We start from the raw sequence: 14864 nt of genomic DNA on the forward strand, positions 1-14864 counted from the left end.
GTATCCACATCCAATCTGCACTTGGGTCCTTGTTTGGCCTACACTACAACAATAAAATGAAATGCTGCATTAAATTAGACCAAAATGACATAACTGTAGCGAGAGCTGCTGTGTGGTGACCTTTCTATAGGCCACAGTATCATCTTCAAGTCTAAATAATATAAAGTCATTTAAGTCTTTTTCAAGTAAATGTAATTTTTTATTTAAATTCTGCATAAAGATTTCCTTTCAACATGGTAGCTGCAATTTAAACCAAACGTAGAAGACATTTTACAACAACTTAGTGCAAAAGAAAACAAAGAAAATGATTTGCGCAGATCCCACACACATCTGTAGAAAACTTCACATCGACTGCCTTAAAAATAATCTCCTTTCATAAATATTAGTCATTTTCACACAAGGAGATGGCGACATTTTCAAGTGCTGCCAGGAATGTTTACTCACACACACACACACACACACACACAAACATATAAAGTCTGCATACAAATGTACAGATCAAAAACATTTTACAGCTCTTGCATTAATCCTTGATGATTGAGATGATTTGTGCTACATGGTTTGAATTTGAGTCCTGACCAGCTGCTTCCATCACATCTGGAGGAACCGGCTGCGATGGTGTCATTCCTCCAGACACCAGTCTGGAGTGATGCTGTGCTCCTGGGCGATGGCTGCCAGCTCCTTCAGGAACTCTGCAAACAGGACAATGGCGAACACTTTGCTCTTGGCTTGAGGGGGAATAGTAGGGCAGGGAGGCAAGACACTGAGAGGAGGCAGAGGCAGAGCGTTCTTCACGGAGCCGTTGGGAAGCGATGGATCCAGGATGATGTCCCCACTTTGAGACTGGAGGCACTCTGAGGGACACAACAGGACACTGAGGTTTAAAATTCCCTCCATGGACATCTTTACAAAAAATGTGTTACTTCTGACTTCCAATGTCATTTTTAAGGACACACGTCTTTAGCTTAGCATAAAAACTGGACTCAGGGCACACTGATCAAAGATTCCAATTAATAAATCTAATATCCCCAAATCCACTCCTTATAATTTATCATATAACACTTATAATATTCCCTGTAACTACAGGACTAATTGCCATCATTTTCCGATCAGCCATTAACCTCTAAATTTGGTGTCTTGGTCCTTTGCCAACAAGAACCTCCAGGCCTCAGAGATCAGAGCAGGGTAGTGTGGTCTCTCTGCCACGTAGCGTTCGACCTGCGCATGCACACACACCAACACCTACAAACACATGTGTACAGATTAATAACACAACCGAGGAAGATGACTGGACGAGATGTGTAAGTTCGGATATACCTGGTAAAGTGTGCGTACGCTGGGCTGGTTGTGCATGTCGGTGCTCAGGAGGAAGGATCTCAGGAGAGGCTGTGGGTAGGATGCCAGCTGGGCCAGGATGCCAGTCACCAGCAGGTTGACTGCAATCGAGTTTTCTAGAAGGTTCTCCAGTCGGGACAGCAGGACACTGATGAATGGACCTTATGCATCAGTGAAAGAGGAAGTTAGTGGATAAAAATATGGTATTGAGGGGAGAGAAATGTTAGTTTGAACCCTAAAAATTGGCACTTTTGAATTAAAGCATTTCATTATCTCGAAACACCTGTCATAAACACACATCCTGGTTTGTGAGGATGGTACCAGTTTAAGAAAAAAAGAAGAAAAAGTGGGTAGGTGAGAGATCTAATTAGGTATAAATTTTAGTTGGAGAAATAAATAACTATTTGAAAGCCAGTTTCAGTCGAACGAAAGGTCCATCATGTTCCCTTACATATATAAATAGGTACATCCATTTCAAACATTGTCACAGGTCACCGCCCTCGTACTTTAATGTGCCCACATCGCCATGGTTAAGTCAGTTCATTCACTGGTGTGAAGTAATTTTAAGACCCCGTTGGGCGGAGGTAATGCACTGCACCAAAGTTGTTTGCATGCACCCAACACCTCCAACACATTCAAAACAGCCTTTCTTCAAAAGCTCCTGCTATTCCATCTCTGAGCGTCTTCCTCACCAGTCTGTCAGCTATACTGCTAAACACTTTCTGGTCGTATTGTTCTGTTAGCTGCAACAAGCAATAGATCTGCAAAAGCCCTGAAAACGAACCAAAATACGTGCATAAACAATGCAGGAGATGGACAAAAGTGTCTGTCCATTTGCGTATCCATCTTTGATATCAAGCATTAACCCTTTGTAGGGCACGCAATTAAATGCCTTGAATATTGACATTTTAACCTAAAATTGTCCTTCTGGTATGAACCAAGACCTCCATTCTGTTGTTACATTAAAAAAAAAATAGTTTCATGCTGAATATGAAAGAAAAAGTGATCAAAAATAGTCACTTGCCGCATAAATGGATGTTAAGATAATATCTAATGTACTGAGTCAGGAGAGTTCACCAGTCATTAAAAATGTCTTCAAAATGGTGTTGGAGAGATTGTGGAAGACTAAGTCTGAGTTAAAATAACCATACATGGCAAAACATTTATTGAATCGTGTTTAATTCCCATCACATGAACACAGACCTGTAAAAGGAACTCCATGTTTCCTGCTGCTTTTCTTCATGCTCCTTTTCTCATCATCTTTCTCCTCTTCCTCCTCTTCCATGGCTTGTTCATCACCTTCCTCCTCCGTGACCTCCCACAAAGAGCTAAAATCAGACTCATGGTGAAGCTCTTCCACCTCCTCCTCAAGTTTCTGCCTCAGCTTTTGAACCCTCGCCCTGAATGTGCCAATGTCATCGGTGATGTCATCACAGTCTGGCTCCACCCCTAAGGAGAGCATGAGCTCGTTGTATTGGGACAGAAAGCTGTTGTTGTTGTAGGCGGTGGGGGTGGCTTTGCTATCGGACAGATTTGAAGACTTGGCATTAGTTGGAGTGAGGCAAAGTTCATGTGGCTCGGGCTCATAATGGACGTTGGATGAGGAGTTTGTCTCTAAACATGGCTTAGATTGTGTTTCATGATGTGCATGTTGTTGATCTGTTGTGTTTATCGGACTGATACAAGCCGTGAGGCCATTCATGTTGTAACTTTCTGTAAATGGCTCAAAATCTGTGTCAGTATCATCAAATTCATCAATGAAGTGATTCTGAGTATAAAAGCCGTTGGTGAAGAAATGTGACTCTGTTTGACCGACTGTTATCTTTATCTCCTCCTCCTCCTCCTCCTCCTCTGTTCTTCCCAACAATTTTCCATAGTCCTCACTCTTCCTCCTTACTGCCTTGTCATAGTCCTCACTCTTCCTCCTCGCTGCCTTGTCATAGTCTTCACTCCTCCTCCTTACTGCCTTGTCATAATCCTCACTTCTCCTCTCCTCTTTCCCCGCATCTTCGCTCCTCCTGCGGGTCGACATGATGTTGTTTACTGTTTCTATCACCGTCCTCCCCGTCGTTGTCAACATCGCTGCTATCGTCGTCGGCGTGGACACTAGCTGTCCGTTTGAGATACTTCCACGTGAACGTCGATTCGCTGCCTTGATCCGCTCCAAAATGGCAGCCTTTGAGTCTTTTTGAGCTACAAGATCGTAAACCATCACATCGTCCTGAAACTCCGACTCCTCTACATATGAGCCTCGCACCAGCTTGGTCGCATTTCGTCGCATTTCCTGGATGTGTCGGGGAGGTAGCAGCGGAGGCACAGACAGACAACAGTCAGCCTCCCCGGTAACACAACCGTTTGCTAATGGAAAGTTTAACGCCATTGGCAGGACATCGTCGTCCTCAAAAATGTCATCCCACTCCAAGTCCAGGGCAGAGCTGGCCCTTCCTGCCTGGTTACTTGTGGAGACAGTATCTGTAGAGGACGGTGTCGGGGAGAGGAATGAGGGGGGAGGGGTGATACCCAAAGAACAGATGGAATCACTTTTGATTCGCTGAATGAGCTCCTCCTCATCCTCGATGTCATCTCCCGGTGTGTCCGATCGGTACTCTTGAGGCGGAGGGTCAACCCCATCATATGGAGCAGACCAAAACTGACAAGCCCTGCAGACAACACAAATATAGATGTTTGAAATATTTTAGAGACCATTTATTTTCAAAGACAAGGTACAAGGATCACCTGAGTATTAATTCTGATGAATGATGCATGATGAAGCTAAGGTTTTATCAAATCAAATCAAAGATACTTTATTCATCCCTGAGGGGAAATTCAGTGTTCAAGCCAGCTCGTCCAAGGTTTGACTTACAGACATGTAACATTAATGACAAAAAAAGAATTACAGCACAAAACTGAAGCTTAGGCCCCGCAGCCAGTTTTACTGGTGCCGTCTTATAACAGATAAGAGCAGAAACACATTAGGATCATAGGGGGTCGACGGAAAAAAAGGTCATGTAACTCCAGACCACACCACTAGATGACGCAGTCTGGAGAAACAGGGGCAAAAAAAACTCATACACTTAAGCACAAACTCAAACAAGACACACACACAGTCCAGGGAGGCGGTACGTCATGTGGGAGGGCACCGGGGGTGGATGAGGAGGGGGGACAAAGCGTCTATGAACATCTCTTCTATTCTCAGGGGGGGGGCTGCAACAGCCCAAGGCCGCTGGGAAGCCGAATCCAGATATGATTGTTGTTTGGGTTCCAGGCGAGGAAAATGATTTGCCCTCGGCCTTGAGTCCATAGCAGGTCTCAGGCTGGCAGCTACAAACAGCCGAATGGGGGGGGGGGGGGTCAATTTCCACAGATCCTAGCAGACGTCCTCTCCATGTTGTTATCGATTCTGCGTACCAGCTCCGATACCAACGCAAGATGACCAGTATGGACCAGACTGGTATCCTGCTGAAGGTCAACGCAAGAGTCTGTGCACTGCAGGCTTGGCCCATACCATTGCAGAAATCTGGCAGCCTGCCAGTTGTTGCCAGAATCTCATGGGTCTTGAGGTGGATCAAAACTCTGCCAGCACCAATCAGAAGAATCCCGATCACCAATAATCCAAAGATGTAAACATCATCCACGTCCTCAGAGGACAGAACCGCCAAACACATCGATCTCCACCTGGCCCATGAGTCCTGAACGTATCCAGCCGGAAGCGTCCCCTCAGGACATGCTAGGCCCCCCTCTGCCCACTCTCCGATGGAACAGATATAAAAATATATGCAAGAAAAAAAGCCCTATGTGTTTTAAGTCGCAAGGGTTAATAAAAACCAGTGTTTCTCAAGTCCGGTCCTCAGGACCCCCTGCCCTGCATGTTTTATAGCCAACCCACCTTAACAAACATAAATAAAATAAAGTGCTCATTATCAGGCTACAAACAACTTGATGAGGAAGTTAAATAATGTCTAAAACATGCAGGGCAAGGGGGCTGAGGACTGGAATTGAGAAAAACTTAAACCAGAAACTATAAGATGTCTAATAAAATAAAGCATATAAACTTATTTTACTGGCGAGCATTTGGTTCGGTATGAGCTGCTGGGGTTGAATCACAGACTGTCAATAAAAGATGGACGGTGCCTCCATAACATCACCTGCAGGTTTCTGAAGAGCTGAATTAAAGCTTGGTGGGCGGTTCCCACCATTGCCATCTTGGCAGTATCACACGTGTCGTCACTCAGGGAAAATGCAAAAATGGACAAAGAGGTGGGGCTGAAGGCAATGTGAGCATGGGGGCAGATGATTGACACCTATCAGACTGAGCGGCTTGTAACTAAGAGCTAACCAAACTAAACCAGAGCTAACAGGAGCTAACCATCCAACAGAAGTACTAAAACAGCACAAGCTAGGGCGTGCTGTTAGCCAGATAAAAGCCATGGCTGTGCTACCCTCTGGCTTCTTGCCACTGATTATCAGATTAACTGTCAATCAAAAGGACACGGCCCTAATCATGTAAAATTTCAAGATTAAATAACATTGAAAAGGAGTAGTTATAAAATGAATGCAGACTTGACCTAATAAATTATTTATTTTTTGTTTATTTTTTGTAGTTGGCTAGAAATATGTTTATTTCTGCTGTAAATCTAGCCTTTTTAACATGGGACTCTATTGGACCGACTTCCTTTGGAGCCCCTAGTGGCTGAAGGGTGAACTGCGGTTTTAGCACTTCTGCATTGGTCTCACTTTTATCTGCAGGAGGTTTGCAGAACTGGTCATTTGGGTGGTCATGGGCAGAATGTAAACAGTTCTGTGTGGGGCTTGTTCCTGGTTAATCACTCTCTATCCAGCAGCTTTCTCTTCTTTTATCTTTTCATTAAATCTACCAGCTATCGCTGATGTGGCGTCTATTATATTTGGTGCTTGAGACAACTCTAACATAATAATGCATGTTTTTTTTTTTTGTTTTGTTTTTAACATAATTATTCAGCTGTTTTTTTCTTGTTTTGTTTTTTTTGCTGAACAAAAAAAAAACAGTATGTGTCTGTGTGTCTGAAAAAAAAAAGCATTTCAGACTAACCACTCAGGGAAGCAGGATGGCTCCAAATTGTGGGTAAAAAAGAACAGTGTCATATAATAAAAATCACGAGTTGCCATTTCTGGGCTTGGTCTCTTTGATTTGATAACTAGAGATGACATGATTAACCTGACAGTCACTTGCTGACATACTGTTAACCTTTCAAACCAGAAGTATTGCGGTGACATGCACGAATGCACTGAACACCACATGCAAAGTCTTTGTATTACAAAGCAAATAGTTGTGTTGCTTTTTTTGAATACAGAATGTGCTTATCTGTTTTCTTCTGTAGTTAAAAAGGGTTGTTTTATTTACATATACTTATATATTTTATACATACATACATATATATATATATATATATATATATATATATATATATATATATATATATATATATATATATATATATATATATAAAATATATATATATATTTTTTTTTTCATTTATATCATGACATTTCCAGTTTCTATTTAGTTGTAAATGCAATACCACCACATGTCCACTAAGTGTCACTTTAAATCAGATTTTAACTACTTTCTACAGTATTTTGTGTATCTTAAAATTCAGCTTGTTAACTTGAGGAGTAGAGTAGAAGAAGTCAGTGCATCATTATGTCATGTTTCTATAATATATGCAGAGTAATTTTTTTCCTTCTGAACATAAAAACAAGTCACAGAGACTCAGACACACTGACCTGTAGGAGTTGGAGATATCCTGACGGGCGTCCCAGAGGTAATGCAGGTAGTTGACATCTGTCAGGAAGTCTGAACCACGACAGTAACCAACACTGTCTGACACAGACAGATCTGTCTCAAACACACAGGAACCAGGTCAGAACATGCATTGACTTTCATCACGTTGTCTCTGCCTTGGTCGTACTGACCTGCTCCTTCGGGCCAGTGGATGTGCTCTGAGTGTGTGTTTGTGTTGTTGAGATACACTGGGCACCAGGAGGGCATTAGGAGCAGGAAGGAGGCGGCGCTGGAGGAGTAGCAGTCCCTCTGCTTTAAGGAGCAGCGCTGCTTCCTGCTCAGGTGGTTGCAGGGAATCAGATACCTGAGAAGACAACGAGTCTGGTCGATTAATAAAACAATCAGGAGCTATCGCAGATCCTTCAGTCCTGCAGAAGGTTGTATAAGAAGCACTGCTTCCCAGGGCCGGATTAAAAGTGCACAGGCCCCTGGGCCCAGAGTGTTCCAGGGCCCCCTTCCCCACGCCAACATTGTAAACATTGTGAATGATACTCTGTAAAATGACATTTCTAACATCTCTCAACCAGTGGTACCAGTAGCAATACACTGGACACTGTGGTGTAACTATCTGGCTTTAATGTACATTTTGTTTCATGTCCAAACTGCTCATATAGGCCCCAAGTGGGCGTGGGTCCCTGGGCCTGAGCTCATAATGCCCATTGGCTAATCCAGCCTTGCTGCTTCCAGTCAAACACAATGCACAATAACAGCAGAAATTATCATCGTACAACAGAAGTAACTCTTCTCATATATCTCAACAATTTCTTTGTTGTTTAGATTTTCTTTTGTAACTTCTGTAAATTCTGATCCTTCTGTCTTGTTCCTGTTGCACTGGAATTTCCTGGCTGGGGACAAATAAAGGTCTTATCGATCTCATCTATCTGAAATAGCTCCTCTTGAAAATCTGTAAAACGACCACACTGAAACCCAGCTGGGACGTAGGTGTGTGCCAGAGAAACTACAGATGTTCAACAAGAATTTTACACCGAAGTTACATCTGATAAATGTCACATTCGTATGCTGACGTATAAAATCTTACTTTCTTGTCAAGTTTGTTTGTTTAAAAAAAACAAACAAAAGACAACTGTAGTCTAAACATATCAAGGTGAAAACAAACAACTGTGAACTTTTTTTTTTTTTTTTTTTAAAAAAAGGAAATTGTATTTTAAAAAGAAGGTAAGATTAACTTATTTAAAATCAAAATCACAAAACAACTGGATAAATATAATTGAGTGTAGTTCTAAGGGACAGAATTATTTATCTCTTTTGAGACAAATGCTCCACTGTTTCCTTGGCCAAAAGAGATGATAAATGATTGACTTTAACAGCAGAAATCGTTGCTTCCAGCTCACATCACTCAGTTAGAAACCTTCCACAGATAAATAACTAATTCTTCCACACACCTAATTCCTTTCAGCTGCAACATTTAAATCAATAACAATTACAGTCACTGAGAAAAAGGAATATAAGTCACACTGGTGGAAGAATTTGTAAACAAATAGAAGTACAGGAGGGTGAAAATGAGCACTTTCGTAATTATATATCTCACTTTTGTGCCTTTCTGAATTGATAATAAAAGGTATTTATGAACAAAATGTAAATAATGTTTAAACAGTTATATTTATACAGTAAATATGATTTATGTTTAATGAAAGAAAAATTATCATATTTAGGTGGAGCCTCCTTTAATCTTGAGGAGATTTGCTCTGCTAATGTGTAAATATTGATACTCAGTGGTGTAGTCCAGGGTATACGCGGGTATACACAGGTATACGCGGGTATGCGCGCGTATACGCTGGTATACGTGGGTATCAGTGGGTATACGCGGGTATGCGCAGGTATATGCGGGTATGCGCGGGTATACGCTGGTATACGCGGGTATACGTGGGTATACGCGGGTATCAGTGGGTATACGCGGGTATCAGTGGGTATTCGCGGGTATACGTGGGTATCAGTGGGTATACGCGGGTATCAGTGGGTATACGCGGGTATCAGTGGGTATTTGCGGGTATACGCGGGTATCAGTGGGTATACGCGGGTATCAGTGGGTATATGCGGGCATCAGTGGGTATACGCGGGTATCAGTGGGTATTCGCGGGTATACGCGGGTATCAGTGGGTATACACGGGTATACGCGGGTATCAGTGGGTATACACGGGTATCAGTGGGTATACGCGGGTATACAGAGTATACACTCTCCTTTTTCAGTCAGCATAGAGTAAACCCAGTTCTAAACTTCTAAGCTCCCTGTGACGCTGCTTTTACAATGACAAACGTCCCCACACATGTAGGTAGGTTGCCCAGCAGCTCAGCTAAGGTTAGCGATGCTACACTGGTGCAGTTCACCATCAGCTGCAGTAACTTTAACTTGAACATAGACATAATGAAGATATATGTATATAAGTTTATGAGCCTGTTTCTCACCAGCTCTATGTGCCAGTATCGGTTTAAGCCGAAGGGCAGGAATTATGTGACAATGGATTTTTGGGGTATACTAAATAGAGTTGTCTTTAAAAAAAAAAGTTTTTCTGGGCTATTTTTTGTCTGTTTTGTTGTTGAGAAGAAGGACGAAAACATTTAGCGTATACCCATTCCTCGAGGGACCACTGCTGATACTGATAAATAAAACCTTTATAGCTTTATTATCAAAACTCCTCTCAATCTTTTTTTAATGAATCTATCTTTCATTTAATCTTTTCCATAAAGTCAAAAAGGATGATAAGTGAGTCCAACATCTTGCAGCTCAGTACTGCCTTCTGTGATCTCTGAGGGAGAAACATCCATTAGGTTGTGCACGAGGAGAGGCAGTAAGCTGAGAAACAGCTTTAATAAACCACTTGGAGGTTGCTTTGTATTGTTTCGCGTGTTCCCAAATCGTTGGCTTCAGTTTTTACGGAAGGAAATGGTTCCAGGGAAGAAGATTAAGTGTTGAGTTTGCATCTTGAGACAAGCGCCGCTCTGGAGTTTGAACTGAGAACAATGAAACAAAACAAGTTTCTTTTTGGAAGATTATGTTTTCTTTCAGGAGCTGCTGGCTTTTATTCCCCTACCAGAGAGGAAGGAAGGAGACGAGAGCAGAAAGGGGGATTATATGCAGTAAGTTTGGAAACTCAACCAGTTTAACCACCTGATGCCTCCATAGCTTGTTCTAATTGTTGTATTTTCACTACTAGATTACTGAAATCTATGTTCCTAAAACCCAAACAAAACATTCAGTTTGGGTTTTAGTAACGTCCTGTAATCCCACCAAATAACTGATGTGGTCTGTGAGGCTGTTAGACCCACCTGAACACCAGCTGCAGCATCACGTCTTCACAGAACAGACCAATCAGAGTCCTGAACAGAGCCAGCGACACCGTGCCCAGCTGAAGGACAGGAAGGGGGGGGGGGAGGGGGTCGTGAGCTGCAGAGGGTGGATCAGCTGCGGGTGCTGCTACGACTGTGTGTGTGTGTCATACCTGGAAAGGTGTGTTGACCCTGCTGACCAGAGTGTCCAGGATGTGAACGTTGTCGTGTTTGTGGAGAAGGATGAAGGACAGGAAGGTCTGCAGGAGGGCGGGCTCAGAGACGGAGCGCAGGAAGAGATCCAGGTACGCCGTGGTGGTCATCACCTCCTCCACCGTCAGCTTCACACACACACACACACACACACACACACACACACACACACACACACAAACACACACACACACACATAACTCATTAGGTGTGTGATCAAGCAGTAGTATCGTCTAGTATTAGGTAGATATCGTCTGTCGGCCTGAATGGATCAAACACTGATTTTCTCCCTGATCTGATAACAAATCAAATTCAAGCCAGTATCAGCGATACCGGTCCGATATCGACACTGAGGGGAAAGAAAGCAGGAGAAATGTTTGTGATTAGAAAAGAAATGACTTTTTATGGTCTGATTTGAGGTGATGTGTATGTTTTTATGCATTTAAGAGCTAAATACACTTATTACACTTAGTATCAAACACATTCATAATGACAACTTTGTAATTTATACAAGCAACAATTTTCTGACAATGTTGTTTTACCATCCTGATTTTTTACATTCATTCAACCTGCTGTTCTTATGAATAAAATGTCAGTAGATCTGAATGTTTTGTGCAGAGGAGATGTAGAAGGTTTTCCTCTTTAATGACACTCATTTGGTGTCTTTCCATTTAACCTAGAATTGCGCAAAAACTGAATATCGCAATAAAAAATAAATCACTAATGGAAACAGATACATTCCAAAAAGTATCAAATATCACTAAAAAGTTTTTACACTCTCATGAGATGTTTTTTTTTTTAGATGTTTCCATCTAGAAATATATCACAAAAGTGAAATGGAAACACTTTTTTTTACATTTTTGTGTCTCCGGACGTGACGTGACCAGTTTATTCCGGTAAAGATGGTGCGGTGTGGAACAAACAGCAAATTTCAGAGTTTTAGAGAAGAAAACGATGGAAAAAAGCTTCAAAAAGCTGTAGCAAATTCTCGCAGTAGTAGAAAACAGCAAAATAACGCTACGCGGCTACTTAGTAACAACCAAAAGTTTCGTAAAACCTCGAAAGAATAACGAGACTTTACGAGACTTGAGGCTTATGCTCTAAACAATGTTCAATGGAAACACCTACAAACCGCAGTTGTTTGTCAAAACTTACAAATATCGCTTTTATTTTGCGACAAATTGTCATGGAAACGCAGCTAGAGACCCTGCAGTCGTGCCTGTTTCCTCTGAGTGAAGGTGCGCTGTAGCACAGCTATCTGGTGTGTATCCAGCTGGGTGTTTTGGAGTGTTTGGACAAATCTTGTTTTTGCTGTTTGGGTTTGTGTTCTGCTGCTCAGGTGGGATACCTTGTGCAGCGCCGGAGCGAGTACGGGAACGAGGAAGCCGTTGTAGATGTAATTCAGCAACTGGGAGCGGATGGAGGGATGAGCCACCTGTCAGACAGACAGACAGACAGAAGGACTGAAAATAAAGCACTTTTTTAAAAAGCTGTATCATCACAGTTTGTTTGGAGCCGCACGTTACCTTGGTAACAGCACTACAGAAGTCCAGTGAGTGCAGGAAGTGGACGAGCGCTGGAACCTGTTGACCCAAACTCTGTTTAACTGGCATAACATCATTGTTCATGGTCGATCAGATATTTCCTCTTTCAGACATCACTTCAGTTCATTCAAACACACACACACACACACACACACACACACACACACACACACACACACGTTCAAGGATTTCTGTTGAATGGGCTGATTTTAAACTAGGTAAAACATGTAATCTTTAAAAATGAATAAAAAATAAACTTGATTGTCAGTTTTCACGCCAACACACTGAACCCTGGAATGTCAGTGTTCCCGTTGTCATGGTTACCTGCTGCCAGTCAGCCGGGTCCAGACAGTGCCAGTCTTCACTGTAAACCTGCAGTCTGGCTGGAAGAGACGAGTACAGTCCAGACAGACCTGTGGCCAGCACCTGTTCACACACACACACACACACACACACACACACACACACACACACACACACACACACACACACACTCAGGTGAGTCTATATGTTTGCAGGTTTTCATTTACACACCAGTGACCCATTAAACATCAACTTGAGACCCCAACAGTGAAGAATCCGGAGATTCAGACATGCTGATGGGAATATTTAGTTTCTCTCTGACTTTGTAAATCAGGCAGAGAAACAGATAAAAGTAAACATAAGATCCGGTCTGTCTACGAGGTCTCAGCCATAAATATCTCACCAACACATTCAAAACACCAAACAAGGAAACATCATTGTGTTGAATTGTGTTTTCTCTTTTGTAGGAAGTTAAACTGAAGATACCGTGGTGGTCCGGCAGCTTATAAGAAGCTGTTTCTGTTCGTATTTCTCCTCATATGACACCTGTGGTACCCAACACGTGAATACACTCCGGCTTTTATGGAAATTAAATTTACAAGTGGATCAGGAAAGCATGAGGACAGAGATTAACATCCAGACTGGTTGCCTGGAGGATGTGGTGTTTATTTGTTTATTTTACACATAGTGGACTGGAAGGTTCATTAATGGAGCAGTTTGATGTTTGAGGAAAAGTGAGATGAAGACCAGAGTTACTCTTATGGCTCAAGCAGTTAGCCAAGAAGCATCACAAACATGAGAAAATAACTCATCTTACAGCATGACTTTACAAACAGCACCAGTCAGAGCTGGAACGTGTAACGTAAGAATCGCCCATTTAAAACCATTAATAAAAGCTATAGATACAAATATTGTCCATGGATGACCAAAGGACTATAAAATGCCTGTGAAAAGAAAAATGATCTTTATAGAAAATTCATTAGATTAAGAACTGTAGAAGCTGAAAAGAAATATAAAATATATAAAAGAAGTTAATTGATGTAATAAGAACTAGTAAGAAATTGTATTACAGAAAAATATCCATGAAACTAAGAATGACATAAAAGGTATCTGGGGAATATTAAATCAACTAAGAGGGAGTGGGACAAAGACAACAGCACATCCAGAGTATTTTACTGACAACAGTGGTGATAATTATGACATGAAAGAGACAGTAAATGGAATAAATAACCCAAACCCCACTTATAGGTGAGGATACTTCTGTTTTCTCTTTTTTGCTGAATGTTTTTATAAAATGTGTGAATAATCGGAGTCACGTGGGTTCACCGAGGAAGATGGACGCTTGAAAAAGAGCTCCGATCAAAGCCCTCGAATTTGCTATTTTAATTCGTTTCTTTGGTACCAAACGGTCAATAGTAAGCGACCATAAACATTTTTGGTTGGTGCAGCAGCTGTTTTGAAGCGAATAATGGAGACTAGGGCAGCAGCTAAGCAAGGTACGGGAGTTAGCAACGATACGGCTAACCTTAGGCCTGCTAGCCAAACCATGGACTACGGTGTGCTAAGTGAAATGCAACAATCTCTGCAGAAAGCTATGGAAGAAATGGCAAGAGTTGGGCAGCTTCTGACCACCCTGCAAACAGATGTATGTGAAGTGAAAAGGGCTAATACAGAGCTGCGCAGCGATATGGATGGGGTCCTATTGCGGCTGAACGAGGCAGAGCGCCGCATTTCCGAGCTGGAAGATGACAACAGAGAGCTCCGCCACTCTGCAGATAAAAGCACTAAAAGATGCGTGGAACTTCACCAGGCTATCAAAGACGCGGCTAACAGAGACAGGCGTCAAAATCTACGTTTGATTGGAGTAAAAGAGAAGATGGAAGATGGAAAAGTGGGGGAATGTGTGCGCAACATAATCGCCGAGGTGCTTGGTGTTGAGCCTGACCCAGTGCAGCTACAGCGCGTGCACCGTACCCCAGTACCGATGCCGGAGGACCACAAGGCTCCGAGGCCTATCATCGTGAGGTTTTTAAGCTACCTGGAACGGGAGCGAGTCCTGGCAGCCGCGAGGGAGAAGTATAAGAGGAAGGAGAACATCATCTGGAAGGGATGTAAGCTTTCATTTTTTCCTGATATGACCAGGGAAACAGCGGAAAAGAGGAAGAAGTTCACCGAGGCTCGGCAGAAGTTACATGCGTTGGATGTGCGTTTTACACTGGCATATCCAGCCGAGCTACGCTTCACATGGAGAGGTAAACGAATGAAGTTTACCGATCATCGCCAAGCCATGTCCTTTTTAAACAACAACGATGAAGAGGAAACAACGGAGGACACGGCAGCGGAGCAGTAGTAGCAGTTGGCTT

The 14864-nt window shown here is 42.4% G+C and overlaps 1 protein-coding gene across 1 annotated transcript in view; it reads right to left on the reverse strand.

The window, feature by feature from the left end:
• Window positions 1-260: 260 nt before the first annotated feature.
• The window catches only part of LOC306769512 (FHF complex subunit HOOK-interacting protein 1A-like), a 32584-nt gene continuing 17980 nt past the window's right edge, over window positions 261-14864 (reverse strand). The window contains exons 8-18 of the mRNA XM_079258141.1: window positions 12523-12624; window positions 12181-12237; window positions 12003-12089; window positions 10615-10782; window positions 10442-10521; window positions 7288-7460; window positions 7099-7210; window positions 2539-3995; window positions 1318-1496; window positions 1122-1242; window positions 261-854 (exon numbers count right to left, since the gene is read on the reverse strand). Coding sequence (XP_079114267.1) covers window positions 622-854; window positions 1122-1242; window positions 1318-1496; window positions 2539-3995; window positions 7099-7210; window positions 7288-7460; window positions 10442-10521; window positions 10615-10782; window positions 12003-12089; window positions 12181-12237; window positions 12523-12624 — 2769 coding nt within the window. The 3' untranslated portion in view covers window positions 261-621. The remainder of the gene's footprint in view (window positions 855-1121; window positions 1243-1317; window positions 1497-2538; window positions 3996-7098; window positions 7211-7287; window positions 7461-10441; window positions 10522-10614; window positions 10783-12002; window positions 12090-12180; window positions 12238-12522; window positions 12625-14864) is intronic.

This window comes from Telmatherina bonti (genome assembly GCF_933228915.1).
Source record: "Telmatherina bonti genome assembly, chromosome: 18".
NCBI lineage: Eukaryota > Metazoa > Chordata > Actinopteri > Atheriniformes > Telmatherinidae > Telmatherina > Telmatherina bonti.